The sequence below is a fragment of the Camelus ferus genome, chromosome 2 (genome assembly GCF_009834535.1).
Source record: "Camelus ferus isolate YT-003-E chromosome 2, BCGSAC_Cfer_1.0, whole genome shotgun sequence".
NCBI classification, from domain to species: domain Eukaryota; kingdom Metazoa; phylum Chordata; class Mammalia; order Artiodactyla; family Camelidae; genus Camelus; species Camelus ferus.
In genome coordinates this window covers 38,687,346-38,715,098 of record NC_045697.1, presented here as the reverse complement: position 1 = coordinate 38,715,098, position 27,753 = coordinate 38,687,346, and the positions used below count along the sequence as shown (strand labels likewise).

The window sequence follows — 27,753 nt, the reverse complement described above, 5'->3', positions numbered from 1 at the left end:
GCAAAGGATTGAGGTCAGAGGGGACAAAACAGGGGATAAAGTTATGGAGGGAGAGATTAAACAGAAACTCATTAGGGGAACTCGGTTTTAGGGGGACTCAAGTTTCAATTTCCTCCCGCACAGTAGCTTTACAAGTAACACTACTATTGCTTTTGACAGTTAAAATAATTAATTTACATGCCTTCAAACACAACTCTCTTAAAAACAGATTTTTAAACTCAAGTGAATAGCTTAAGTAACTCTCTCCCCCTCAGACCTGTTGTATTTTCTTTACAGTTCCTACCAAAAAGATGACATTTTCTTAGTTATTTAAATTCATCTCTTCCAATTAAAACGTCAGCCTATTTATAACACGGACTTCGTTTGCAAGCTTCATTGTTACAGTCACAGTCCGTGCAGTGTAGGGCAGGAGGCTATAACAAAAAGTCCAGGGGATTAAGCCCAGTCACCCTCTTATTTCAGGATTTCATCAACCATCCGGAATATCTTTACCCCTACGTTGGGAACGGAGACATCGGCTTGGAATTAAAGCTTCTTGCCCAGAGTTTCTTGGCAAGTAAGAAAGGGCACGGCTCCAAGCGGGTGAGCTTCAAAGCCCTTGCAAACCCTGTCCAAAACCCAGAGCGACTAGATCCAGTAACTGAAACGAGAGCGGCCCGGAAACACGCCGCCAACTCTTCTCTCCAGTTGGCGCCGCAGCTTCCGGAAGGGGCGGGGCAGCGCAACGCAGCCTGCCCCGGGTCGCTCTTGCTTACGTCAGTAAAGCGACGGGGAATATTTACAGGTGAGCCCTCGTCGTTGATTTCCCGGCTGGCTGCGCGGTTGGACTTCTTTAACTCCTGGGTGTAGTGAATGGCTTATTCTCTGTGTGTGAAGAGCGTCACGGTTGGACTGTCTTTAGAAGGCCTGGATGGGCTCTGACCTTTTCACTGCACCCTCACTCCTAGGCCTTCTGAGTGGGTTCGGCTGGAGGCGGTGTCTGGTGGGGCATGTGTGAGGGAGGCGAAGTACGACGACACCTGGGGCTGGCTGCGCACAGGTTTGCTTAGTTGGGGGCCACCGCCTGGCCTCGGATTTAAGTTAATGGTGTCTGGCGGGGTGGAGTGGTGCAAAGACTAAACTTGACCTGTGTGCTTTCTCCAGAGTCACCTTGCGTTAGACTCTGCGCCTTCTTTCAAATGGTTAAATAAGTGTACCCCGTCTTGCTAGCGTGTTGGGAAAAAATGTATTGGAAGAGATAAAGTGCATTGTTATTAAACACAGTCACATAATGTAAGTTAAGAAACCGGTGGATACGGGGAAAATTAGGTTTCTAGATTATTTATCAGTCTTTAAAATGGCCAATAACCTAGGGTGAGTCCCCAGAGCAATAGAGTTTGTTGACATTCTTAAGATTAAATGACTAAATAGCCTCTACAGTTTGTAAATAAAGTAGCAAATACCTTAAAACTTGATGATCCCATTACATATATAATCTGTTTACCGGATTTTGCTTTTTTTTTTCTTCTTGCATGGCCCCAGAAATCCAGCAAGTATGCTGTTCTCTAATGGGGCGAATATATTTATGATTTTCATTCTGTTAATGAAAATAAAATTTTAGACAACAAGGATAAATTTTGCAGTAATTCTCTCTAGCAACCACTGGGAAACTGTCAATTAAGAGTGTAAAAATATCTTAATTATGTGGGTATGTGTGGTGAGTGTAGTAATTTGTCATAAAAAATGGCATTTTCTTTTTTAAGAATATATTTTGTAATCTTGCCCCTTACTTTGATGTCAACTAATTTTAGAGCATAATATATTAATCAGATTGTCCTCATGTGGAAAATTAACTGCTATATGTGTTTTTGAGTTAAAACTGCATTATTTTTGCACATAGACTATAACTTTTTGTTAAAAATGCCTTAGTTATAATACATTCTGTAATGTAGGTGATTTGTTATTCATTTGGAGAGAGGGTAGCAGAAAGTTCCCTTCTGCACTAACTGAATCTTGTGAAGTGGACTCATTCCCATAATTTTAGTACATGCTAAGGAAAGCCTTCCTTATGTTTATATAATGGTCATCTGTGTGTATGAGGAAAGCTTAAAATTTTTATCTTGTACATCACAAAAAGCTGATATTTACAGAAATGCTTATTAAAAGTACTGTAAGTACTAGAGTTATATTTAAAAATTTTTTATTTAGAAATCATAGCATTTCCAAATCTTATGGGTGTCAGCAATTATTGGTTCATTTTGCTCTCTTTAGGAATGTTTTATTTTCTCTAATTGATTTTTTTTCTTTTTTTTTCTAATTGATATTGATTAAATAACGTGGATGAATCAATAGGTAAATGAGTTCAACTAAGTATATATATATAAATAATTATAATTATTAATAATTAAAATAGACTGTTAAATCTTACTTGCTTTGAAATCTGGAAAATAAAGTTTACAGAGGGGAAAATAAACATCACTTTACCTTTGAGGAAATACTAGCATTTGTGAGGGGTTTTTTGTTCAGTCATCCCTAAAGTTTCTCCAATGAAATCCTGTTTCAGATCTCCTTTTTATATCATATGCATTGAGAAGCCCTGAGAACATTGTGTTTATATAATAGTTTATTGAGTTTTAATGCTATATTTGGAGACTAAATTTAATGAATTTGTTGGCAATTTAAAAATCAAACTAAAGTATGAAGAGCTTTTTGACAATTGTAAAAGTGACTTGCTGTGACCTCTGTTAAGTATTACATAGTTAGAAGCACAGTTTATATATAGGGAACTGAAACTGATGGATCTAGGTAGTTTTTTCTCTATCAAAGGTTGATTTTGCTTTCACCTAAGTTCAGTTCCTAAAAGCAGACTTTGTTTGCATTAGTCTTTTCAAAGTCATCATACAGGATTTTAACTGCTGTATTTTAATCAATCTGTAACAACTGAAGAAAAATGAAAAAATTAAGCATGTGGTGCCTTAAATTTGATTTTACTGGTTAATTTTTAAATGTTATAATCTATTTCTTTTTTACATTGTGGTATGTTGAGAGAGAATTCTACATTTTTAGTTTCATCCTCATCAATGTGTACCATCCCCCTCCCAGATTTCTTCCAGCTCTGGCAGGAAGTTAGTTTGACTGTATCAAAATTTCAACCTCATTGTTCAGCAACATTCTCAGCAAAGTTCTCAGCAAAGTTACCATAGACAGTTCATAGTTCAGAGATTCTTTAGTTGTGTGTCTTTGATATAGTTATTTTTGTGAGGAGTGATTATATAAAAAGTTTTTCTCTCTCCCCCTCCAACAAACTCCCTGAAACTCCTTGTCTCCCTTATATTTCTGAATATAGGTAGAGTTCTCTGCTCAGTGATGTTCAGATAAACTTCAGTAAAATGACTCTTCAGGAATTGGTACATCAGGCTGCCTCCCTTTATTCGGATAAAACAGCTGTATGTTTTGATGAATGTAACAACCAGCCTCCTGTTTATTACACCTACAAGACTGTGGTTAACACTGCTTCAGAACTGTCACATTTTCTGCTGTTACACTGTGACTTTCAAGGAATTCGGGAAATTGGTCTCTACTGTCAACCTGGGATAAACTTACCCTCTTGGATTTTAGGGTAATATTTTTTAGAACTAAAAATTCGGTATCTTAAAAGTAAGATTGCTTTCAACAGCTATTCTATGCTGACTCTGTACTTTGTTTCTTTAGAATTCTCCAGGTCCCTGCTGCTTATGCACCTATTGATCCAGATTCACCACCAGCATTATCAGTTCATTTTATTAAAAAATGTGATCTAAAGTATGTCCTTGTTGAAAAACAGCAAATTAATGTAAGTGTGGGTATTTAAATTGTTTTTAATGTGTTATACTTACCTTTCAGTTGAAGGGGTCCCATCCCTTGTCTTGATTTCCAGATTCACTAACTTGGTGCAGTTTCTCAGTCTCAGCACTGTTGACATTTTGGGTTGGGTAATTGTTGTGAAAAGTGTTCTGTACATTATAGGATGTTTAGCAACACCCGTGGCCTCCACTTAATAGTTGCCAGTAGTACATCCCAGTTATAACATCCAAAATTATTTTCAGACATTGCTAGATGTCTTCTAGAGGCACCCTCCAACCTGCATGCTCCATTCATTGCGAACCACTGCTCAATGGCATCAACATGTCTTCTAGCCTCGTAATAACGTATTGTGCATTGTTTTGAATTTCTCTTTCCAAAGTAGTTCCTATAGTAGGAAACTTTTGTAATACTTGATACTTTTATCTTTGTGTATTTATGGCAATTTACAGTGGTCAGCAACATTAAAGAATTATTTCCAAGCTTAGATTTGAAAAAGAGATTGACACTTAGACCTTTCTGGAAAGCTAAATTTATTACTTCCTTACTTTTAAGTGACTGCCAACCAAAGATCTAGCCAAGAAACACTGCTTAAGGGGCAAGAGTTGATGTTATGTGTTAAGCAAGAAACAGCACATGTTTCATTATTATTTCTTTGTTCCCTGTTTATGAAATACTGTTTTAACCAAAGAGAAGACACTATAGAAGGTATTTTCAATTTAGCCTGTTATTACCCATTTCTTGTATGAACCATATAGGTAACTTAAATGCATTCCACCTATGTGTGTATATGTGTGTGCATCTATATCTATATGTAGTAAGATGATTCAAGAACTTGAGATACATGGAGGACTTCCTAGAGAATCATGGATTTTAGAGGAAGGCCTCTGGAAAGGGACAACTAAAGTATTAACTAATAAATATTTTCTAAATACACATATATTAGTATCTGGCCACAGTTTTCTTTCCCTTAGATTGGTTATTTGTTGACAAGTAAGCAAAACTAAAAAGGGGATGTGATATTCATTTTTTAAACAACCTTGGTGAAATTTTTATAGTCAAGGTGGTTAGGTGTGAGAATTAATTAATCAAGCTATTCTTTATAACTTCATATAGGAAGGAGTTGGATACATAGCAAACCCCACAGAAAGTATGTTGCTTCCTATTCCGTGACTTCGATGATGGTATAGGTGTTCTTCCTTCACTTAACACAGAAACAATCAGGAAGTATTTGTTGAGCATCTACTGTATGCTCAAGATCCACTAGAGCAATGGTTCCCAGCTGGGCGTGATTTTGCCTCATAGGAGACGTTTGCATTGTCTGGAGGTAATTTTTATTGTCATGACGGAAAAAGGGTGCTGCTGGCATCTAAAAGGTAGAGGTCAGGGATGCTGGTAAAAATCAGCAGACAGTCCCCACAAAGATTTATCTCATCCAAAATGTCAGTAGTGTTGAGACTGAGAAACCCTGCATCAGTGACAGGGTGTTTGGGAAGGCACTGGTATGTGAAAGTAACCTAAGACATGTTTTTTGCCCTCCATTTGCTTATGTAGTTGGAGAGAGAAGGTAGTATTCCTAAGTCTACATAGTGTGATATTCCCCTAAGAGAAATATATGCAATCTAGTAGATAGGGGAAAATTTTAATGGAGGAGAATGGTTTTTGAGCCATGTCTTAAGAATATGTGAGCCCTTAATTTTTTTGACATTACGGGACATACCACACCCTTCACTTGATACACACAGAACAAATACAAAACCCTGCTGGCTCCTGGAGTTTGACCTTTTCCTCTCATTTATACTTATTTCTTTATTGTGAATTCTTTTTATGTTTCATTAAGTTGCTGCTTATCAACCTAAAAAGATATATTCAAAGGAAAGTTCTGTATTAATCTTTCCATCCATTAGATAACTGAGCCAGAAACTCAGCAGTCTTCTTAGGCTCACTCCTTACCCAGAAGTCATCAAGCTTTGTTGATTCTTTGTTCATAGAACCTTTCTGTCCGCTTCTGTTGCAGTGGACTAGTTCAGGCCCATAGAGCGTATCTGGGTTGTTAGGAAAGTTTCATTTAAGGTGCTCAGTTTTTAGAGTCTTGCATATCAGTTTCTCCTTGATAGGCAAAGTTTAGTTTATGCCATTGCCACCTTCAGTTGGATCCCATCACTTACAGGTTAAGGTCTAAACTCCTTACTTAGTGTTGACTGTGCAGTTATTAAGGATTAGCATCTCATCTCCAATCAATAACATGACTCACCTCTCTCTCCTCGAGTTCTGCAGCTTACTATTTTCCATAACACCAGCTTTGTCAGGTCAGATACTGTGTGTGATGGTTTGTCTAAAGTACCCCTCTTCTTTGTTTGGAGAATAGCTACTTAAAACAAACATTACACATGAAGAATCAGTCTCTGACTTTCAGGTGGAGTTAAGTTTAGCCTTCTCTGTCCCCATTCACATTTAAAGCATATTTCATTATTGCACTTACACATTGCACTGTAGATGTTTGTTTTTATGTCTCTTTATTTTAAAGATGAGTCTGAAAATAATGACAGCACTTTGCTCTTGGAGGTTTCTCACTTCTCTTTTTATCCCTGGATACACAGCAAGTACAGTTGACCCTTGCACAACATGGGGGTTAGGGGTGCGGACTCCTAAGCAATGGAAAATCCACCTATAACTTTACAGACAGCCCCTGGTATGTGGAGTGCTACATCCCCAGATTCATCCAGCCTCGGATCAGGTAGTACGTGCTTATTGAGAAAAACCCACATGTAAGTGGACCTGTGCCATTCAAACCCATGTTCAAAGGTCAACTGAACTGTACTAAAAAACAAAAAAGCCATGTTGAATGAGTAAATGAATACTTCATATCCTGTATAAAAAAGAATCTCTTTTAACAAATTAATATTGTGAACTTTGTTCCCTGTTTCACATAGAAATTCAGATCTTCCTTTGAAACATTATTAAACTATGATACGTTTACAGTAGAACATAGTGACCTAGTACTCTTCAGACTTCACTGGGAAAATGACGAAGTGTGCTTGATGCTAAATGATAGAAAAGAGAAATATGAAAAAGGAAAAATGACGAAGAGCATGAATTCTGAGAACCGCATGGAAGAGAAGTCAGACGAGCACATGGATGTGAGGCTCCAGCACTGCTTGGCCTATGTTCTCCACACATCGGGCACAACAGGGACACCTAAGATTGTCCGAGTCCCTCATGCATGTATCGTGCCAAACATCCAGCATTTTCGGTAAGTTCTGTCCTTAGAATTCTTCTTCAGAACTTGTATTTTAAAGTGAAAAAAGAATTTAGAAACATCTTTCTTTATAACTCTTGTTCCTGAATTGATAGTGCCGAGTAATGAGTCTCTTGTTTCAGCTGCGTCTGAACTTTAGTTCTCAACAGAACAGGGCTTTCTTTACCTGTTTGATCCAAACCTGGAGCCAAACAACAAACAAATGATAAAGTTGGAAGCTTTGCTTCTTAATTATTAATAAGAAGGGAAGAAACATTCCTGGCAGAGGTACCAGCAGAAGTGTGGGAGAAAGAAGGAGTTCGGCCTCCTAGTGTGCATTGAGGCTGAGCTGCAGCGTGGAAGGGTGGGGGTCCTATGACCTGAGGGGGCAGGAGCCTGCTATGCCCTGTTGAAGAGTTTGGACTTCATCCAAAAGATGACAAGGAACATTAAAAAAATTTGCATTTCATTAAGTTTACTCCTGTAGCATTGTTGACTTTGCTTTTGCTCTTACAGTTGGAAGATGAGACGTCTCTATAAAGTTGAAATTCTCAACTTTCAAAGAAAGAAGGAAATAGAGGAGGAAGGAAACCAGAGGAGAGTAGCCTTAGGAAATCAAAGGAGGAAACAAATAGAAACCTCATGAGACACATGTAATGTTATGTCATTGTAGGTTTTTTGTAATTAAAAATTTTATAGTTACCATATTTAAAAAGTGAAATTAACTTTAACAAAATATCTTATTCTGTATACCTAAAATATTTTAATATGTAATCAGTATAAAAATTATTATGCCCAGGGCTGAAGACATTACAGACTAGAGATAGAGAATAATAAGAGATAAGGAAATGGAGATTTAAAAAATGTGAAGTGTTGTTTTCTAGAAAGAAGTTTTAATGGAAGAGAAAGAATTCTGGGAGGGTGTAGTTTTTTACTTTTGTTTTTAGATGGGAGAGGTTTATAGGCTAAGGGTAGAGAATTGGTAGAGAGGATTGGTTTGAAAAATCAGGTAGTAATGTGGTAAAGGAGGAACATATTTTGAGATGGGAGGAGATGATATTTATAATACTGGGTGGGAATACCTCTTTAGAGAGCCTTGGAAAGATGAGGCTGTCATCTTTTTATAATAAATTACATAAATTCTTTATGATTAACAAAAAAAGTATTCATATACATATGGAAACTAACAAAAGAAATAGCTAGCTCATTATAAGGGAAGCAAACTTTTACCTTTGTTGAAGAAAATTCAATTAATAATTGATTTAAGAAGAAAATTTAATTAATAATCAAGTTAAGAAGAAAAGAGGGAATTTTATTTGAGCCAAACTAAAGAATATAACTTGGGAGATAGATTCTCAGAAAGCTCTGAGATCTATTCCACCTGTTAGAAGTCAAAGGCACATTCATACACATTTTCAAGACAAAGGATTGTACATCAAAATGACATACATGTGAAAAGGAATATGTGCATATGTTTGACTGAAACATTATGCTGTACACCAGAAACTGACACAACATTATAAACTGACTATACTTCAACAACAACAAAAAGACATGCTGTTACTTTGCATAAAGTTCACCAAAGTCCAGGTAAGCATGTACAAAGTGAGCAGCAAATCATTACGACTCCCTACAGAGTGGGGAAAGAATGCTATTCCTTTAAGAAGTTACATTGCTAGAGTCAGAGAAAGGGGGAAAAATGATCCTTAATGGTGGAGCAGGCACTCCTGTCTTTGAGGAGGTTTGGTTAGTGTGTAGTGCAGATGCACACTGCACGTTAGGGGAAGGGGGGACAGCCCAGATGGGCAGAATTTTATGTTTAAATTTTCTTGTCCTGCCTTACAATGTAAATTTTATTTCATCACCTTTTACCCTCTTAGGGTTCTTTTTGGCTAGGCCTGAGAATTAGATTGACAAAAGAAAGATCAGCAAGAGAAAAGCATACAAATTTATGTAATACAAGTTTTATGTGATTCAGGATCCTTCATAAGGAATGAAGACCAAAGAAATGTCAAGGCTTGATATTAGGTTAAACAGAGAAGCAGTTGTGGAAAAGTGACTAAACTTAATGTGGGGAGGCTAAAGGAAGATAAGAATTATTTTAACAAGGTCTGTTTGTATAGAATTCTCTTGGTTTCACATTCTTATCCTTGATGATAAGAACATCGTCCTTCTGGGTAAAGGGAAGACATTCCTATGGGAATTTCGTCTGCTTTTATGAAAAAAGAAAGATCAGAGTGTTTTTCTTGTATTTGTTTTTCAAGTGCCTTTAACTCAAAATAGTCTAGATGCCAGAGCATATTTTGGGGTGGCATGTTCTGAATTGCATTATTAAATGGTTCAAGTTAGGGGCTTATCTACCTAACTTAGTAGGGGAAAGGGAAGGGAAGAAAAGGCTTCTGTGAGAAATCAAATAAGTTTCTTTAGGAAAGACAGAAGGAGATAAGAAACTCATAATGTTGGTCTACGCAGGTGAGAAGAGTTTTCTTCATGTCTTCAGGGCCATAAAAATCCCCTGTAGAGGGAACTTATGGTAGGTTAACTCTTGATGTACTTTCTGGGAGTAAAAGTCACTCTGAAGACGGAATTTATGACAGTCTCATTCCCCAGAAGTTTCTGCTATCAGTCAGATAAGGGAATCTCCAAGAAGACTTCTTTCTGCATCTGTTAAATCCAAAATGTTTTCAGCTTAAAATAATCTTACCAACCCTGGATTTCCAAGTGGGTCCCCACATGACCATACTTGGAGATATTTTGAAGTTAAGGTAATCCCTGCTTTTAGATAGAGTAGGGTTTGTGTCTTTAAACTGAAGCAGTGACATTGGCTCAACACTGACCATTTGTGCTCTATAAATTCTAACCACATATATTCTGTTCTGCTCTTTGTTGAGATCCTGAGAGAAAATGTCAAATGGTGGGAAAAGGGAGTCAGAGGTCTATATTAAGCATCATTAAATAAGTAGTATAGAATAATTCAAGATTCTACCAGAAAAACAGAACCAGGAGGCTACATCAGGGATTTATTACAAGGAATTGGCTTACACTTGTCAGGGCTGGCTAAGCAAAACTGAAGTCCATTGGGTAGACGATCAGGAAGAGATCATCATGAACAGACTGGAGCTCCCCTGAGCATATGCTTGTCCACAGGCAAGTCAGGAAAGAGGATCGGAGGAAGAGGGAGTAATTGCTAATCCAGCTGCTGTTGGGAGTCTCTTTAGAGAAAGCCTGAACACTCTGAAAGGCCTTCCAGCTAAGTAAATCCAGCCAACCCAGGATAACCTCCTTTTTGATTAAAGTCAGCTAATTAGGGACTTCAGTCACATCTACAAAATCCCTTCACAGCAGCACCTAAATTAGTGTTTGATTGAATAACTGGGAGAAGGCATGTGTGCTACAGAATGACAGCTGCCCCTCTTCTGTCCTCCAGCTGTCAAGAGAGAATATCCTTGTCTTCTACCCTAACAGAAACATACTAGAAAGGAAACTAGAGACTGTAGTTCAGGCCGGCCAAGTTGACATATCAGAAGACCATCAAGTATAAAATATAAAATGGTAAAAAAAAAAAAAGTGGATATTGCTTTAAATGGCTTTTAATCCTTACATTTAGGGAGTAGAGTTCTAGATTTAATAGCACCATTTTGGTTAATCTAAGAACAATAAAATTTGGCTAACATCTGGAAACTTAATGGCCATAAATTTTTTTTAGGATTATTTGTTTACTAAATGTTAAGCATTTCTCATAATTACATTCTGTTTTGGTCTTAGGGTGCTGTTTGAAATCACACACGAAGATGATTTGTTTCTGGCTTCACCTCTGACTTTTGATCCTTCTGTTGTGGAAATATTTGTTGCTCTATCAAGTGGTGCCTCTCTGCTTATTGTACCAACTTCTGTCAAAGTGCTCCCGTCAAAGTTAGCTGCTGTTCTCTTTTCCCATCACAGAGTGACTATTTTGCAGGTACATTTTATGAACAAATGAAGCATTTTGTCTTTTATTGTTCAACATGTTAAGTGTGTTAGAGAATATTTTATATTCTTATAATTTTTTAATGGATTAGTGATAATCTAGTTAGATTATCAAGGGCTGTCTCCTGGAGATGTCACTTTTTGTTTGAGAATGAAAAAAATCAGTTCATTCTGTCTAGAAAATTCTTCTACTGTGCATTTTGTACATACTGTAATAACTAAAGGAACTTGACTTTTACCCAGATCTGTTGGGATATGCCTCTCCTTTGTTAAGTTTTAAGTTCATTGCATTTCCCCCTAAAGGCTGGTTTAAGTAAGTTAAATTATAATTGAGTTAGAAATTTAGATTTTCTGATTTTTATATTAGTATATTTTATGTTAACCTACAAAAACAAGTATTTTTTATGTTTGGCATTTTTAAAGATTTAAAAAATATGTATCTGAAAGTATGTGATTGATACACAGGCTTTAAGATACTACATTGCAAGTGGTTATTAATACTAGAGAGAGTTAATAAAATTATATGCATATCATGATAAGTTTAAAATATCAGATTTTTAAGTGGTATAATGAGACTTGAGAGGATGTTAAATTTCTGCCCCAGAGAGAAAATTTGATGCAACTGACTTTCTTTTTAGGCAATGTGTTTTTCATCCTATAAAAAATTCTGTGTGTGTGTGTGTGTGTGTGTGTGTGTGTGTGTGTTTATCTATGTATATGTATATGTAAATAAAATGTGTATAGGAGTGTGTCTTCCTGGGTATCAGTGGTATAAATTCTCATCTGTTGGTGAAGTATTCTGTGAATCTGGCTAAGATTTTAATATAAGTTTTACTTTCTTATAAAATTCAGGAAATATTTGCAAAGTACCTAGATTTGAGTGATGGTTACTAAAGGAAAAGAGACTTTCCTTCTATGTCAGATTAGTGAATTATACCTCTCTAAGTCTGATCTCCTTGCTTAATGTTTTAGCACAATCTCAAGCAGGTGTTCCTGTGTCTTCTAAGGAGGTCTGGTTAATGTAGAATGCAGGTGCACATTACACACTAAAAGGGGTGGGTATTGGAGCCAAAATGGGCAGAGAGTGAATTTTATGTTTAAAAAATTTTTTTCTTTTTGTCCTTAAAAATAGTTTTATTTCATCAAATGTGAGTAAGTGGGATTTGTCCCAGGAATGCACATTTGATTTAACATCCAAAAATCCATTGATGCTATACACTACATGAAGAATAATGGACAAAAAATATGTAATTATGTCAACAAATGCAGAAAAATTATTTTGTGTAATCCAACATCAGTGATTAAAAAAAAAACTCAACAAACCACGAGTAGAAGGGAACTTCCCCAATATGATGAAGGACATCTACAAAAAGGCCACAGCTAACATCATTATTGGATGAAAGACTGAATGCTTTCACCCTAAGATTAGGAACAAGGCAAGGATGTTCGCTTTTTCACTTCTCTTCAACATTATTCTGGTTGTTCCAGCCAGTGCAGTAAGGCAAAAAGGAAGAAAGAAATTAAGCATCCACATTGGACAGGAAAAAGTAAAAATCTCTATTTGCAGACAACATGGGGGAGCTACTAGAACTAATAAACAAGTTTTAGCAAGGTTGGAGGATACAAGAGCAATATGCAAAATCAACTATATTTCTACATAATGGGAAAAAACAAAAATGAAATTAAGAAAATAGTTATATTCACAATAGTATCTAAAATAGGAATAAATTTAAAGATGAACGAGGCTTGTACAATGAAAGCCTACAGGGCATTGTTGATAGAAATTAAAGAGCTAAATAAATGAAGACACATTTCATGTTTATTAATTGGAAGTCTCAATATTGTCAAGATTGCAGTTCTCCTCAAATTGGTCTATAAATTAAACATAGTCCCTATCAAAATCCTGGTAGACTTTTTTGGAGCAGAAATTGACAAGGTGATCCTAAATTTTACATGGGAATGCAAAAGCTAGTCCTGATCTGTACAATGGAATAAAAAGTCCTATGGTCTGAGTGTTTATGTCCTCCCAAAATTCATATGGGTCCTTTGGGAATGCTTAGGTCATGAGATTGGAGCCCTCATGAATGGGATTTAGTGCCCTTGTAAAAAAGGAGCCCACAGAGATCCTTAGCCTCTTCCACCCTGTGAAGACACAGCAAGAAATCTGAAGCCTGGCACCCCAGTCTTGGACCTCCGTCCTCTAAGAACTGTGAGGAATACATTTCTGTTGTCTATAACCTACCTAGTCTATAGTGTTTTCTTTTAGTAGCCTGAACAGACTAGGACAAAGAAGAGTGAGCTATTGATACGTACAACATGAACCATAAAGTATTTTTACTCAGCATAGAGTAAAAGAAGCCAGGTCAAAACAGGATACATATTGTATGATTCTATTCTTATAAAATTGTAGAAAATGTCAGCTGATCATTAGTGACAGAAAATAGATCAGTGGTTGTCTAGAGAAGGGGTCCAGTTGGAGAGAAGAAGTACAAATAGTACATAAGTGATTTTAGGGTTGAAGGATACATACATTATCTGGATTGAGGGGATGGTTTCACCAATCTTATATCTCAAAATTTGCATTGTACACTCTTAAGTATTTGTAGTTTATTGTATATCAATTATATTATCTCGATAGAGGTTTTTTTTTAAATCTTTATTCACTTTGTTTTGTTTAGGCACTTTTTTTAACCCTTTTATATACTTTGTTTACATAGAAATAATGGAAAAGGAAATGTAAATTGATTTATGGATTTTGTCCTTTTGATCTTTAAGTTTCTTTGTCTAAACTATAATGAAACAATATTTTGCTTAAGTTTTTTGCTAAAGCAAAATTTATATCCACATTAAAAAGATAATGCTGCTTCAGTAGTTTTTCAAATATGATTTGCCATTTAGTAAACACAGCCTTAATTTCCATGTGAACTCTCATTGTTAAGCTTTGAACTAATCATTACATTGTTCATTTTTTTAAAGAAGTGAAGAGAAAGAAATAATTTGTTTTTAATATATCTGTAGGCAACACCGACACTGCTTAGAAGATTTGGATCTCAGCTTATCAAGTCAACTGTTTTATCAGCCAATACTTCCCTTCGAGTATTAGCCCTTGGTGGTGAAGCATTTCCATCGTTAACTGCTCTCAAAAGCTGGAGAGAAGTAGGCAATAAAACTCAAATTTTTAATGTTTATGGTATTACAGAGGTGTCAAGTTGGGCAACTTTTTACAGAATTCCAGAGAAGATTCTTAACTCTACTTTGAAGTAAGTAAGGGTTTCAGTTACTAAATTAGGTAGAGAGAAACTGTATTTTTCTAGTATCTTAATACAAATATTGTTTTTTATAGGGACTGGGGTAATTATTTTAGAAACACAAATATTTTATCTTGAATTTTAAGCTGGGAATTCAGAACCTTCCTTATAACTGGTGCTACAGATCCTGCTAGAACTTTTTGTAACTAAACAGCAATAAATAACACGATAGCCTTTCCACCTAACCTTTAACTCTTAGCAGTCTTTGAATTGTAGCATAGCAAAACATTTTTTTTTCTTTATTTGGTTCAGTGTGATTTAAATACATTGGGAAATACTCTATTCAAATGAAAAATTTTAAATCTGGTTTGGGTTGTTGTGTTTTCATAGATGTGAATTGCCTGTACAGCTGGGATTTCCACTGCTTGGAACAGTAATTGAAGTCAGAGATACTAATGGTTTCACAATTCAAGAAGGCATTGGCCAAGTATTTTTAGGTTGTTATATATTTGTTGACTGGGAATAATTTTTTTTTGAAGAAAAAAGATCTGATGGGTTAATTTTATTCTTTCCCCAATTTTTCTTAAGTCTAGTATTCTTTTTGGCGATGGTAGTTTTTAATCTCATTCTTATAGTCATGAAACATTTAATGTTACCTTAATTATTTCAGATAACAATGTCTAATACACTGAGGAAAAATGTAAAAGTAATTTAGAAACTGTAACTTGGATCTTTATATTTCTATTTATAGCCAAAATTCTATTTAATTAGTATTCTAATGTTTTTAATCACATATATGTTTTTAGAAATAAATTTTGTATTATCTCTTTGCAGTTTTACCAAGGTTACTATTACGTGCAATTTTATTAGATAACATTTAAAAGTGAGTCCCCTTTTTTATATAACTATTCAAACTTTGAACCTTAGTAACTGAACTTTTGGAGATGTTTTGATTTGATGATTTTATTATATTTTCTGTGAATTTTTTATTATTTTTTTTATTGCTGGTTATATCTTGTGAAGGTGGCAGATATAGAGTGTGTTTTCTCGATGATGAAGTGACAGTACCACTTGGCACAATGCGGGCTACAGGAGACTTTGTGACTGTGAAAGATGGAGAGATATTTTTCTTGGGACGAAAGGACAGTCAGATCAAACGTCATGGCAAACGTCTTAATGTTGAACTTGTGCAACAGGTAGAACTATTTAAATATTAAATATCTATTAATATCTGTAGATTTTTGAGGCAGCTATCACTAGTTTTCTGTGCCAGGGTTCTCTATAAGTATCTATAAATATTGTTTAAACCATGATTTTTGTTTTAGTGATCAATTACAATAGAAGATATGGATAATTCATTTTGCACTTCATTCTCAACATGAAGAGAGAGTTGTCTTTGAAATAAGTAACAAAATAGATTTTGATAACTGTGAAAATAAATTGGTTTATTTTGCTGTAGGGTCTATTATTTTGGAAAACATTAAGAACCCTGTGTGCTGGTAATAGTGATAGCAGCAGACAGTTCTTTTAAAAAGTCTCTAGTGTATTCCAGAATTTAATTTGACTGTGTTGATTTCAGACATGGTAAGTTTGAGCATTTAGGAAGTTTGTTTTTAAAAATGTCCTCACTGGCAAATTGGGATAATCTCTTTTATAGATTGCTGAAGGTCTTCCAGAAGTGGAGTCTTGTGCAGTTACATGGTATAATCAGGAAAAATTAATTCTGTTCATGGTGTCCAAAAAGGATTTAGTAAAGGATTGTATCTTTAAAGAACTGCAGAAGTATCTTCCAAGTCATGCAATCCCGGATGAGCTTGTGTTGATTGATTCTCTACCACTTACATCTCACGGTAAAATAGTTTGATGCAGCTGTTTCGGTGCCAAATGATACTAACTGTATTCATAACTAGTTTAAAGGCTACTTAAGTCCTTATAAGTAATGCTAATATGTATTGTGGTAGGCCTTCTGTCAAATGCTTTGTATAACTAATTTTATCTCCAGAAAATCCTGTGAATAGGTGGTATTATTCCCATTTACTGATGTGAAAATAAGGCATAAGAAGTTAATAAATTTCCCCAAATCACATTGCTAGTTAGTAGTAGAGTTGGAATTCTGTCTAGGACTGTGTGACTTCAAAACACGTGCTCTTAATCACCATATTCTGATCGCTTCTCGGCCTTTTGGCTAAGATCAAGTGTAATCACCATATTCTGTTACCTTCCCAATTTCATCTTTATTTAATATTTATTTCAAAATGCCGTACTTGCTCAGTTAATAGTACCATTTCTGTAACTCTTTAAATGAGATCAATGTTAGCCTCTGCTTTCTTATCTGTTACCCACTACATTCTCGGTAGCATGGCACTGCTTTCTGTATTAGTGATTGTCTGAGACAAACTATTCTGTAGTATTTCTAACCTTTACAGTGAGAAATGTGTGCATTGTGACTAACGAAGATATGAAGGGTTCAAGTTGAAATTTTAAAATTGTTATTTTTTTAAATTTTAAGGCAAAATTGATGTTTCTGAGTTAAATAAGATTTATTTTAACTACATAAACTTAAAGTCTGAATGGAAGCTCAATGGCAAAGATGAACTGTGGGAAAAATTACAGCATTTGTGGAAGGTACAACTTTTTTTATTTTTTGGGGGGTAGGGGCCGGGGAGGTAATTTATTAATTTTTAGAGGAGGTACCAGGGATTGAACTCAGGACCTCATGCATGCTAAGCATGCGCTCTACCGCTTGAGCTGTACCCTCCCCCAAGGTACAACTTCTAAGATACAAATTTGTTATTATAAGGAGGTCATTGTGTATTTTCAGGGAATGATAGCATCCTAATAAGCCTGATAAAATTTTCTAAGAATGTTACTGCTGTCCAGATGTTAAGTAGTATAGCTTCATTTATTCAATTTGTATTAAAGTAAGAGTTAGTTTCTCTACTGTATAATTAGATTAAGCTCCCCGTATAGAAATTTATTGGAAGTGAGGTAGTCATAAAAGGCACAAGTAGACAAAACCTATCTTGACATAACTTTTCCCTAAGAGGAGCAGTGGAGTGCAGTAGCACTTGTCAGAGTTAAGAAAATATGCCACATCTTGCTATACCACTGTCCGTGGAATAGTCTTAACACCATTATTCCAGAAGAACTGTCAATAACAGCACATATGTTTCTGCTTAAGGGAATTGAGATATGTATATACATACATACATATATATGTATAATTGATATATGTACAACAATTTATATATAATTAAAATTTATTTCGAAATATATATTTTTTATTATCTATGGTTGATAGGTTCAATATAATTTTTCTTTGATAAAATACGGAATTTTCTAAAGTATTCTAAAAAGAGGATGTAATTATATAGTCTCATCTGAAAATAGAGGATATCTAGATAAAAGTCTTACCTACTTCTTTTTTAGATTCTTGGAAATAATTTTGATTTATGTGAAGTTGATGATGATAATTGTTCCCATATTATAGAAATATCAGATATTAGCATCTTGTAGGCTTTATAATTAGTAAATCAGATGTCTTTATAATTCCACTCCCTATTGTATGGGTAAAAAAATTGCTCAAAAGGAAAGTATAGTTTGCAATTCTGGGTAAGTTTGTGACAAAATTGGTAGCATAATGATGGTCTTCTTTACTATACAGAAAATAATTTTAAAGTTTATTTTAATTATTAAAAATATTTATTTTGTGTGTCTTATGTTCATCTCATTAATGTAGGTACTGTCATCTATATATTATCTGTAAATGCTGAATTCTTCTGGTTTTAGGCCTTTAACTTCACCATATTTCTTCTCTAATCCGTAGTCTGTTCTGAATTTCTCAGAAGATCCTCTGAAAGTTCCTAATGAGTCACTCTTCTTAAATAGTGGTGGAGATTCCTTGAAGTCCATACGGCTCCTCAGTGAGATTGAAAACCTTGTTGGCACATCAGTACCTGGGCTTCTGGAAATTATTCTTAGCAGTTCTGTTTTAGAGATTTACAATCACATCCTTCAGACAGTGTTTCCAGATGAAGATCTGACATTTAGCAAGAATTATGCTACAAAAAGAAAACTGAATGATGTTAATCAAGAGGAAAACAATGGAAAATCTTTACGTCAGGAATCTGTCATGTCTTTAAATTGTGACAGTGAGATAAATGCTTTTATGGCACTAAGCAGAGGGAGTCAAATTTTGTCTCTGAATACTACTAGGTTTTTAACTACGTTGGAACATTGCCCTTCAGCCTATTCTTCTGATTTAATTTCACAAACTAATATTCAAAATATGAAAAGCTTAAATCCTCCAGCTCTTATTGGGACATCAAAAGATCCATCCTGTATTGCAGACGTTCCTGAAGAGGAAACACCTGTGATGGGGGCTGAGAAAATGGAGTTTCGTGTGAGGTGGAGGTCAGACACAGGCAAATGTGTGGATGCTTCTCCTCTGGTTGTAATACCAGCTGTTGATAAGTCATCTGCGACTGTGTACATTGGCTCCCATTCTCACAGAATGATGGCAGTTGACCTTTACTCTGGGAAAGTGAAATGGGAACAGACTTTGGGAGATCGAATTGAATCCTCAGCATGTGTATCTAAGTGTGGAAACTTTGTTGTAGTGGGTAAGTTTCTGAATTTGAGGTTTATAGAGTTAAATTTAATTACCATGTGAAAATGCTAGTAGGACCAATTTAAATTAAACCTATGTATGGTAGGTTTGGTTGCTGTCAAGGAATAATAGTTAACTGTATGCTGATTCACGATGTGAGCCTTGGGTCACAGTTTCTGGATTTGGCCCTAACTTCAAAGCCATTACCAGCTCTGTGACTTTCAATAAGTTGCTTAACTTCTTGGAACTTCATTTCTCTCATGAGGATATGGGCATAATATATAAAAGATGGTGCTGCTTCACAAATTATCCCCAAACTTAATAGCATAAAGTATTAAACATTTATTATCTCAGTATCTGTGGGTCAGGAATTCAGGAGGAGCTTAGCTGAAAGTTCTGGCTCAGGGTCTCTCATGTGGCTGCAACTGTCTAAAGGCTTGACTTGAGCTGGAAAAATCTGCTTCCAAGATGGCTCACTCACATTGGTGCTAACAGAAGACTTCAGCTCTTTGCTGGTTCTTGGGAGGAAGCTTCAGTGTCTTGCCATGTGGCCTTCTCCATAGGCTGCTTGAATGCACTCACAACGTGGCAGGTAACTTTCCTGAGAGGGAGTGATCTCAGAGAGTAAGTAAGGAGGAATGCAGTACTTTTATGACTTAGTGTCCAAAATTGTATGCCGTCACTTCTGCTTTATTCTGTTAAGGCTGGCCCACACCTAAGGGGAGGGGAATTAGGCTCCACCTCTTGAAAGGAAGAATATCAAAGAATTTGTGGACGTATTTTAAAACCACCACAATAATCATAGAGCTTTTGAGAGGATTAAATGAGATAATTGCTTACGAATCCTTTAATACATTGCTAGACACAGACTAAGGGCTCATTAAGTGTTAGCTACTGCCTGCTACTCAGTTTTGTTAAGGTGTAGATGACTTTTTACTTTACAGAGATATGGGGGTCCAGGTATAATTTCTCCTTGACTACCACTCTCCTTTTGCCCTTCAAACTACATTAAGCTTCACTTGAGTGTTCATGGAATCTGTTCACCAAAGCTTTTCAGACGAAGTGCTTAGAAATGTATCTCTCTACTTATGTTATCCTGGCTGAGATCTACTTGAATCTGAGTTTGATCCTTCCCTATTGAACACCTACACTTTGAAAATTATAGTACAGGAAACTTTCAATTACATATGTGAGTAATCATGAGTAATCCCTATCCATGAAAGTCAGCTCATTGAGATTACTGTTTGCATCCCAGGTGTCTAGACCCAAAGCCTGTGGTACATGATGGTCACTTATATTAATAAAAAATTTAAAAATTTTAATTTATATACAGTAAAAGTCACCCTTTTTAGTATACAGTTGACTCTGTTTTGACAGATGCATACTGTCATGTTACCACTACAACAATCAGGAGTTCATTAATCCAAAAAATTCCTGTGCTTTATAGTCATTCCAATTCTTACTCCTTCCCCCAACCACTGATCTATTTTCTGTCCCTATAATTTTACTCTTTCCAAAAAGTCATATAAATGAAATCATGCGGTATGTAGCTTTGAGTCTGACTTCATTTACTTAGTATACTATGTTGGAGATTCATTCCATTTTATTGCATGCATCAGTAGTTTATTTTGCTGAGTATTCCATTGTGTGGATGTACCACAGTTTATTTATCCACTTACATTTGGGTTATTTCTGGGGTTTGGTAATTTTGAGTAAGACTGCTATCTGTTAGTAGGATTTTGTGTGAATGTAAGTATTTATTTCACTTAGCTCAATATCTAGGAAAGGGAGGTTGTATGTTAAGTGTAGGTTTAACTATAAGAAATAGCCAAACTGTTTTCCAAAGTAGGTGAACTACTTTGCATTCCACCATCAATGTATGAGAGGTCCAGTTGCTCCACAGCCTTGTCAGCACTTTGTATTGTCAGTTAAATTTTTAAAAGATTTTAACTATTTAGTTATGGAGTAGTATCTCATTGTGGTTTTAATTTTATTTCCCTGGTGACTAGTGATGTTTTACCTCTTTTTATGAGCTTATTTGCCATCTGTACATCTTTTATGAAGTGTCTGTTCAGATCTTTTGCCCTTTTTTTATTGTTATGTTTCTTTTCTTACTGAGTTTTGAGAATTCTTTATGTATTCTGGATACAAGTGCTTTATCAGATGTATGTTTTGCACGCTTTCTTCTAGTTTGTGGCTTGTTTTTTAATTCTCTTAACAGTGTATTATGAAGAGTTTTTTTTTTTATTTCATCGAGGTCCACTTTATTTTTTTCTTTTATGGATCATGCTTTTGATGTCATATTTGAGAAATCTTGGCCTAACCCAAAGTCACAAAGATTTTTCTTCTGGAGCTGAACTGAAAGAAGTTTTTCGTTACCCAGTTGAGTGCTGGTGTGCTGCACTATGTAGGACATTTGTCTTCACCATCACTAAGTAGACGCTGTCTTGCTACTAAGCAGTAACTGCCAGAAAAAAGCACAGAACGTATTCTGGAAATGGGGCCTCAAGTGAGCAGCACTGGTTATAATCATAGGCAGAGCTGCCTAGAGTGGTGGCCCAATGCCCAAATCCCACTTCCCCAGATTTACATGCAGTCCAGAAACTTGAGTGGTCTTTACTTTGTAGATTTTGACCACTCCTACTTGTATGTGGGTTATTTTGGCTACACCACGTCAGGGGCTCCCACCCTGTCTTCTCATGCATAGCAGCAGTTTAGAAAAACCAGTCTGGTATAGTTGTTTGGAGAATAGGCTCTGGAGCTTGACTTCTCAGACTCAAATCCTGGCTCTGCCACTCATTAGCTGAGTAGTTTTGCCCTTAACCCTCTTGTAGCTTAACTCTCTGTGCTTCAGTTTTATCATCTATAAAATGTGCATACAGTAGCACTTCACTGTGAGGATTACATGAGTTAATACATATCAGATTCTTAGAGTAGTTACCCTTCACGAGATGAAAGGTCAATAAACATTGGCTCCTGTTAATGTTAGCATTTCTTGAACACCTTTTATGTGCTAGGCATTTATCCCAATTATCACAATAACCCTGGATGTAGATGTACCCACATTCAGCAGAAAAATAATCTGAGGCCCAGTGATGCTGGGTAATTTGCTCAAAGGATGTCTATGAGGAGATCTGACTCTAGGTCTGTTAAATCCTCTTTCTGCTGCATCATGCTTTCTGTTCATTGTTTTCTCAATAGTGAAGCGCTTTATAGTACTTTTAAAATTTAGGTTATACCTGCTAAATAGGTTTCTACACAATTGATTACCGTTCAATTTCTGCTTTGCTGAAATGCAAATCTGAGCCAAACAGAGCCCAAGTACACGTGAAGAACATCGAATATATATATTACCATGATTTAGGCCAAAGAATTATTTTCCAGTGACATATCTATATCTCATCTTTTATATTTTATTTCCCAACAGGCTGTTACAATGGGCTAGTTTATGTTTTGAAAAGTAATAGTGGAGAACAATACTGGATGTTTACTACTGAGGATGCTGTCAAAAGCTCAGCAACTATGGATCCAACCACAGGACTTCTTTACATTGGATCTCATGACCAGCATGCATATGCTTTGGATATTTATGTAAGAAATCACTTCATCAATTTCATACCATAAATGTTGATAGAAGAGTGTGAGACTGTCAGGTGGTGTTGACTAGGGAGCAAGTATTAACTTTCCCAAGTTTGTCACATGGAAAGATTAAGACATATCTTAAGACCCCTCAAAGTCGTAAGATATTTTTAACTTTCTTACCAAATTTTCAAAGATAAATTTACTACTCATAGAGTCTTGAAATATAAAGAACTCAGAATTTACCATCTTGACAATTGAGAGGTATCACAAAGAAAACTATCAGTAAGACCTGATTACATAAAATTTAAGAATTATAAAATTAAAAAGAAGTAAGTTGGGGAAAACTTTTGTAAGAAATGTGACAGTTAAAACTCATATTTTTAAATGTACATGAAATTAAGATCAAATACAAATTAATAAGAAAAATATAAAGGCCCAGAGAGAAAAATAAGTGAGGGATATAAATGCACAGGACCTCAGAGAAGAAATGGCTAGTAAATGTTTAAATGTTTCATGCCTTTAAGAATCAAAGGAATGAAAATTTAAAACTTTGAGATAGAGAAGCAAATGATAATTAGATTAGAATGATAACATTAAATGCTGATGAGAGCAGTGGGAGGTAAGCCTCTGAGGAAAACAGTTTGACTTTACATAGCAGTTTCTTATCCTTTGATTTAGTAAAATTCTTCTTCCAGGAATCTATCCTGGCAAAATAATAAGAAACATGGACAAATATATGCACCAGTATGTCTATTTCCAAGTTGTTTATAATACAAGAAATTAGTTCCAAACAATTTTCAATGATAAGGTGGAGAGAGAAATTATTTTATGTTCCTACGGGATTAATATTTAAAGAGTTTTACAAAATAAGTGAGGTAAATTAGATACAAAGTATATTCAGAATGATCGCAAGTATATTAAACTGTGTGTGTGTGTGTGTGTGTACACACACTAAAAAGATCACAAGGGAAAATGCTAAAATATTAACAGTGGTTATTTCTGGGTGGTGGTCTTTGTCAATTCCTTTATACTAACTTGATTCTCCACAGTGAGTATGTTTTTTATACTAAAAATAAAAATCATATTAACTAAATAGACATAAGATCAGGAAGGACAGGATATGTGGATATGTTAACCACCAGCAGAAGCCCAGTAATTTGCTTTTTTTTTTTTAATTTACTTTCTTATTTGCAGAAAAAGAAGTGTGTTTGGAAGTTGAAATGCGGAGGAACGGTTTTTTCTTCTCCTTGTTTGAGCCTGATTCCACACCATTTGTATTTTGCTACACTGGGAGGACTTTTACTGGCTATAAATCCTGTAGGCATAAAGTAGTGGTTATTGATATTATTAGTTATTTTCTTTAATATTTTTAAATTTTTGCTTTGAATTCTGAAAATTTGAAGCAGATTTCAATTAGATATAGTTCATATGTTACTGAATCAGAATTCATTAAAAATGATTGACATGAAGTCTAAAAAGATGAGAAAATCTAAGTTCTGTGTATGTCTTTTATCAATTTTTTAATTGACAGAATGTTCTCAGTCCCATCAAGAACTTTGTGTCCATTGTAAAGACAGAGTTTATGTGCTATTTATTTCTTTCCTGGTTGTATTGTTGTTTTTATCTGAGCTCTCATAAATGATACTTATTAATTTTATAGCTGTGTATATGTGTACTAGCTTTATTTATAATGTCAGCATGCCATTGTAGCATTTTCTGATGTTTCTAGCTTTACCACTAGGAGATTTATGAGTTTTTTTTTTATAAAGAATAATTGATTAATAGAATGATTTAAATGCTATTAATTGCTTTTTGCCCGTGACAGGCTACTGGGAACAGAGTTTGGGAATATTCATGTGGAAAGCCACTCTTTTCTTCCCCACGGTGTTGCCTACAGTATATTTGCATTGGCTGTGTAGATGGGAATTTACTCTGCTTTACTCACTTTGGAGAACAGGTAAGAATTTCTGTTTCTGTTTTACTTATCTTTCTCAAAGGTGTAGTATGTGGTAACAACTGAAGTAAAATTTTAAACATCATTCAGCTCGTATTGAAAACTAGTTCTGTTTTCATTGTCAAGCCATGGGTTTCTTAATTTTTAAATGATGCTATACCAGATATAAAAGATTCTATCCAAACATTGTTTTAATTTTGCCATCCTCTTTCCCCAATTTGAAAATGTTACCAGTTTTTAGCCAACTCTATTATAACTTCTATTCTGGTTATGAAAATTGAAAGAAACCCCTGCTTTTTCTATAAAAACATGATCTGTTACATAACCCAATTTCCACTGTATAGAGGTTCCAGCTTGAGCTTCTTGATCGGCAGGGTAGGCTCCATCTGGGATATATTAGGTCTTTTGTTGGGGTCATAGTCTCTATTTTTTAAGTATCCACAAGTGACTATGGCACAGCTTCTACTGTGTTTTTGATTTGGGGGATTATTTTGTGGACTTGAGAGTGTACTAGCTCTAACATAAGTTGGCCCATTGTAGCCTGGCAGTTTCTTTTGCTCTGTGTGACATTTACTTTGTGGTGAAATCTTTAAGTTCATTTAATATTTTTTATTTATAAAATAATTTGAATATATTCTCATCTTTGGATTTCTAAAATGTAAGAAGAGGCAACTGCTATTACCCATCTCCTTTTATTTTCTGTATGAACCAAAAAAAAAAGTTGATTTTGTCTAAATCAGGGACAGAATTGAGGTTACAAGTCTTATTTCATGAATATGCCCACTCTTTATTTGATTTTATTTTTTTATTATACTGCTATTAGTATGGATTTGTAAACACTACTTTAGACTTATGCCTTTTCTTCCTTGTGTGTTTTCTTCTAAATATTGGCTGACAGGTTTATCAGTAGTTGCTTTGAAATAAGCAAATAGTACATATCTACAGAGTAGACACACAAGCTTTTTTATTTAAAGCTTTAATTTAAATTGTTGCACATAAACTTTTCCTCTCAGTGTACTTCTTTCCTTCTTCCTACTTTAGGAAACTAGAATAAGACACAATTTTTAACAAGGTACATTGAAAACTCAGTGCAGTTTTATCTTTGAACTCAGTGTCTCTGAACATATTAGTAATAACTTTTGAATGGGTTCAAAATGAATTTTACTTCATAATATGCATGGCAGTAATAATAGTAAGACATGTAATAATGACACTCTAGTACATTTTATGCTAGATTGTACTACTGGAACAGAGGTCTAATCTGAGTGTGCTACTTTTCAGAGAAAGCCATTATTTTCTTTATGTATAGCTACCATTCAATAGCCTACATCTCTCACATTTTATTAAGAATTTTATAAAAATTTATTCTACAGAATTGTTGAGATGAATGAATTACTTCTGCCTTTATCACCCTTCAGGTATGGAAATTCTCTACCAATGAACCAATATTTTCATCTCCATGTACCTCAGCATCAGAGCAAGAAATATTTTTTGGTTCCCATGATTGCTTTATCTACTGTTGTAGTATGAAAGGTCACCTCCAGTGGAAATTTGAAACTACTTCAAGGGTGTATTCAACACCATTTGCTTTCCATAACCACAATCGTAGCAATGAAATGTTGCTGGCAGCAGCATCTACTGATGGGAAACTATGGATCTTGGAATCTAAGAGTGGACAGTTGCAAAGTGTGTATCAACTTCCTGGAGAAGTTTTCTCTTCTCCTGTGGTCTGGGAATCAATGCTTATTATTGGATGTAGAAATAATTATGTTTACTGTCTGGATTTATTGAGTGGCAAACAAAAATAGTGCACTCCTTACTAGAATATATCTGTGAGATGTTTGAAAATATTTTATGTTATAGAGGATGCAAATAGTCTTATTTTATGTTAAAGATTATATTTTGTTTAAGAAACTTGTCTGTTATGCTTTCTTGGAAAATAACCCTATTTTACTTCCTATAGGAGCAACAGATGCTTTTAAAAGGAATTATAGAACAAAACACATCAACATATTAAGTAAGACTTTTTAAATTAGGCTATAGATGTTCTACTTTGGTTTTGTTATAAAAGACCTCAGGGAAAAATGATCTGAATATACTTGCTGGGTTAAAAATTTAGTCTGTGAGGTAATCCACCATTCACTCATTTATACTGAGATTCATAACAAACGGTTTTCAAAGATAGGATTTATTTATCAAATTAGGTTCCTTAATTTAATATTTTTAAATGAACAAAGTACTAATGTGGAATAACATATACACGGTATAGTTTCAAGTGGACACACTTTTCTCAATTTTTGATATATGAACTTGGATGGTGAATATTTTTACACCTGTGTTTTTCAATTTATTAGATTTTATTGTTGTAACACTCTTTTTTGTTGTTCAGTGGCTTGAAGATAGGGAACACGGAAAAAACTAGGAAAGAGAAAAACTGTATATACTTCTAAGTATCATGTTATCTCATAATGCTTTATGTTGCTTCTTTAGTCCCATAGCACTTTGCTTATACTTCCATTTACCTGGTAGTAAATTGCCCCCAGGGAACTGTATCTCCTCTGCTAGTCATGCCCTTTTTGCAGCCCCCTTCTCTTACGCCTGGGCTTGATCTATGATTTGCTTTAACCAACAGAATGCAGTGATGGTGACACTGTGCCACTTGTGAGCCTAAACTTCAAGAAGGCCTGGCATCTTCTGCTTTTATAGCCTAGGGAGCCCTGAGCTGCTACATCAGTCTGGCTGTCTGCTGGAGAAGCCATGGGGTGAGGGAGCCACAAGCTAAGACTACACTGAGAAGAGCCACAGGAGCCAGTGAACAGTGACAGCCAAGGATATGTCCCCCAGCATTCCAGCCAACCCCAGCTATACTCTGTTGCTGACCTTTCCCCTAATTGTACAGTCAGCTGCAGTATCATTTCATTTGTCCATTTATTCACCAGTAGAATCTCAATTATCAGACCTGCCAGAGTTCTTGGTTACAAGCAGTAGAAGTCAATTTGGGCTATTTTAAGCAGGATTTGTTTGTTTGTTTGTTTGTTTATTTATTTATATTGAAGTATAGTTAATGTATAATATGTAAGTTATGACATAGTGATTCACAAGTTTTAAAGGTTATACTCCATTTATTGTTATTATAAAATATTGGCTATATTCCATGTGTTGTACAATATATCCTTGTAGCTTATTTATTTTACATGTAATAGTGTGTATCTCTTAATCCCTTACCACTATCTTGTCCCTCCTCCCTTATTTCTCCCCACTGGTAACCACTAGTTTGTTCTCTATATCTGTGAGTGTATTTCCTTTTTCTTGTATTCACTACTTTTATATTTTTAGA

At 35.2% G+C, this 27,753-nt stretch overlaps 1 protein-coding gene across 8 annotated transcripts; it reads left to right on the top strand.

Moving 5' to 3' along the window:
- Positions 1-733: 733 nt before the first annotated feature.
- AASDH (aminoadipate-semialdehyde dehydrogenase) lies at positions 734-27,548 on the top strand. Of its 8 annotated transcripts, XM_032497951.1 has the most exons (16): positions 798-1,039; positions 1,144-1,272; positions 3,326-3,598; positions 3,691-3,811; positions 6,753-7,072; positions 10,823-11,015; positions 14,042-14,283; positions 14,662-14,768; positions 15,295-15,467; positions 15,929-16,121; positions 16,781-16,896; positions 18,098-18,893; positions 22,308-22,471; positions 23,657-23,779; positions 24,288-24,419; positions 25,835-26,330. In XM_032497951.1, the coding sequence occupies exons 3-16, from the start codon at positions 3,369-3,371 to the stop codon at positions 26,222-26,224; spliced, it is 3,300 nt and encodes a 1,099-aa protein (XP_032353842.1). In that variant the 5' UTR covers positions 798-1,039; positions 1,144-1,272; positions 3,326-3,368; the 3' UTR covers positions 26,225-26,330. The 8 variants fall into 8 exon arrangements, with proteins under 8 accessions (XP_032353849.1, XP_032353842.1, XP_032353871.1 ...); XM_032497958.1 differs by lacking the exons at positions 798-1,039; positions 1,144-1,272 and adding an exon at positions 734-784; XM_032497980.1 differs by lacking the exons at positions 1,144-1,272; positions 25,835-26,330 and adding an exon at positions 27,049-27,548.
- Positions 27,549-27,753: the final 205 nt, after the last annotated feature.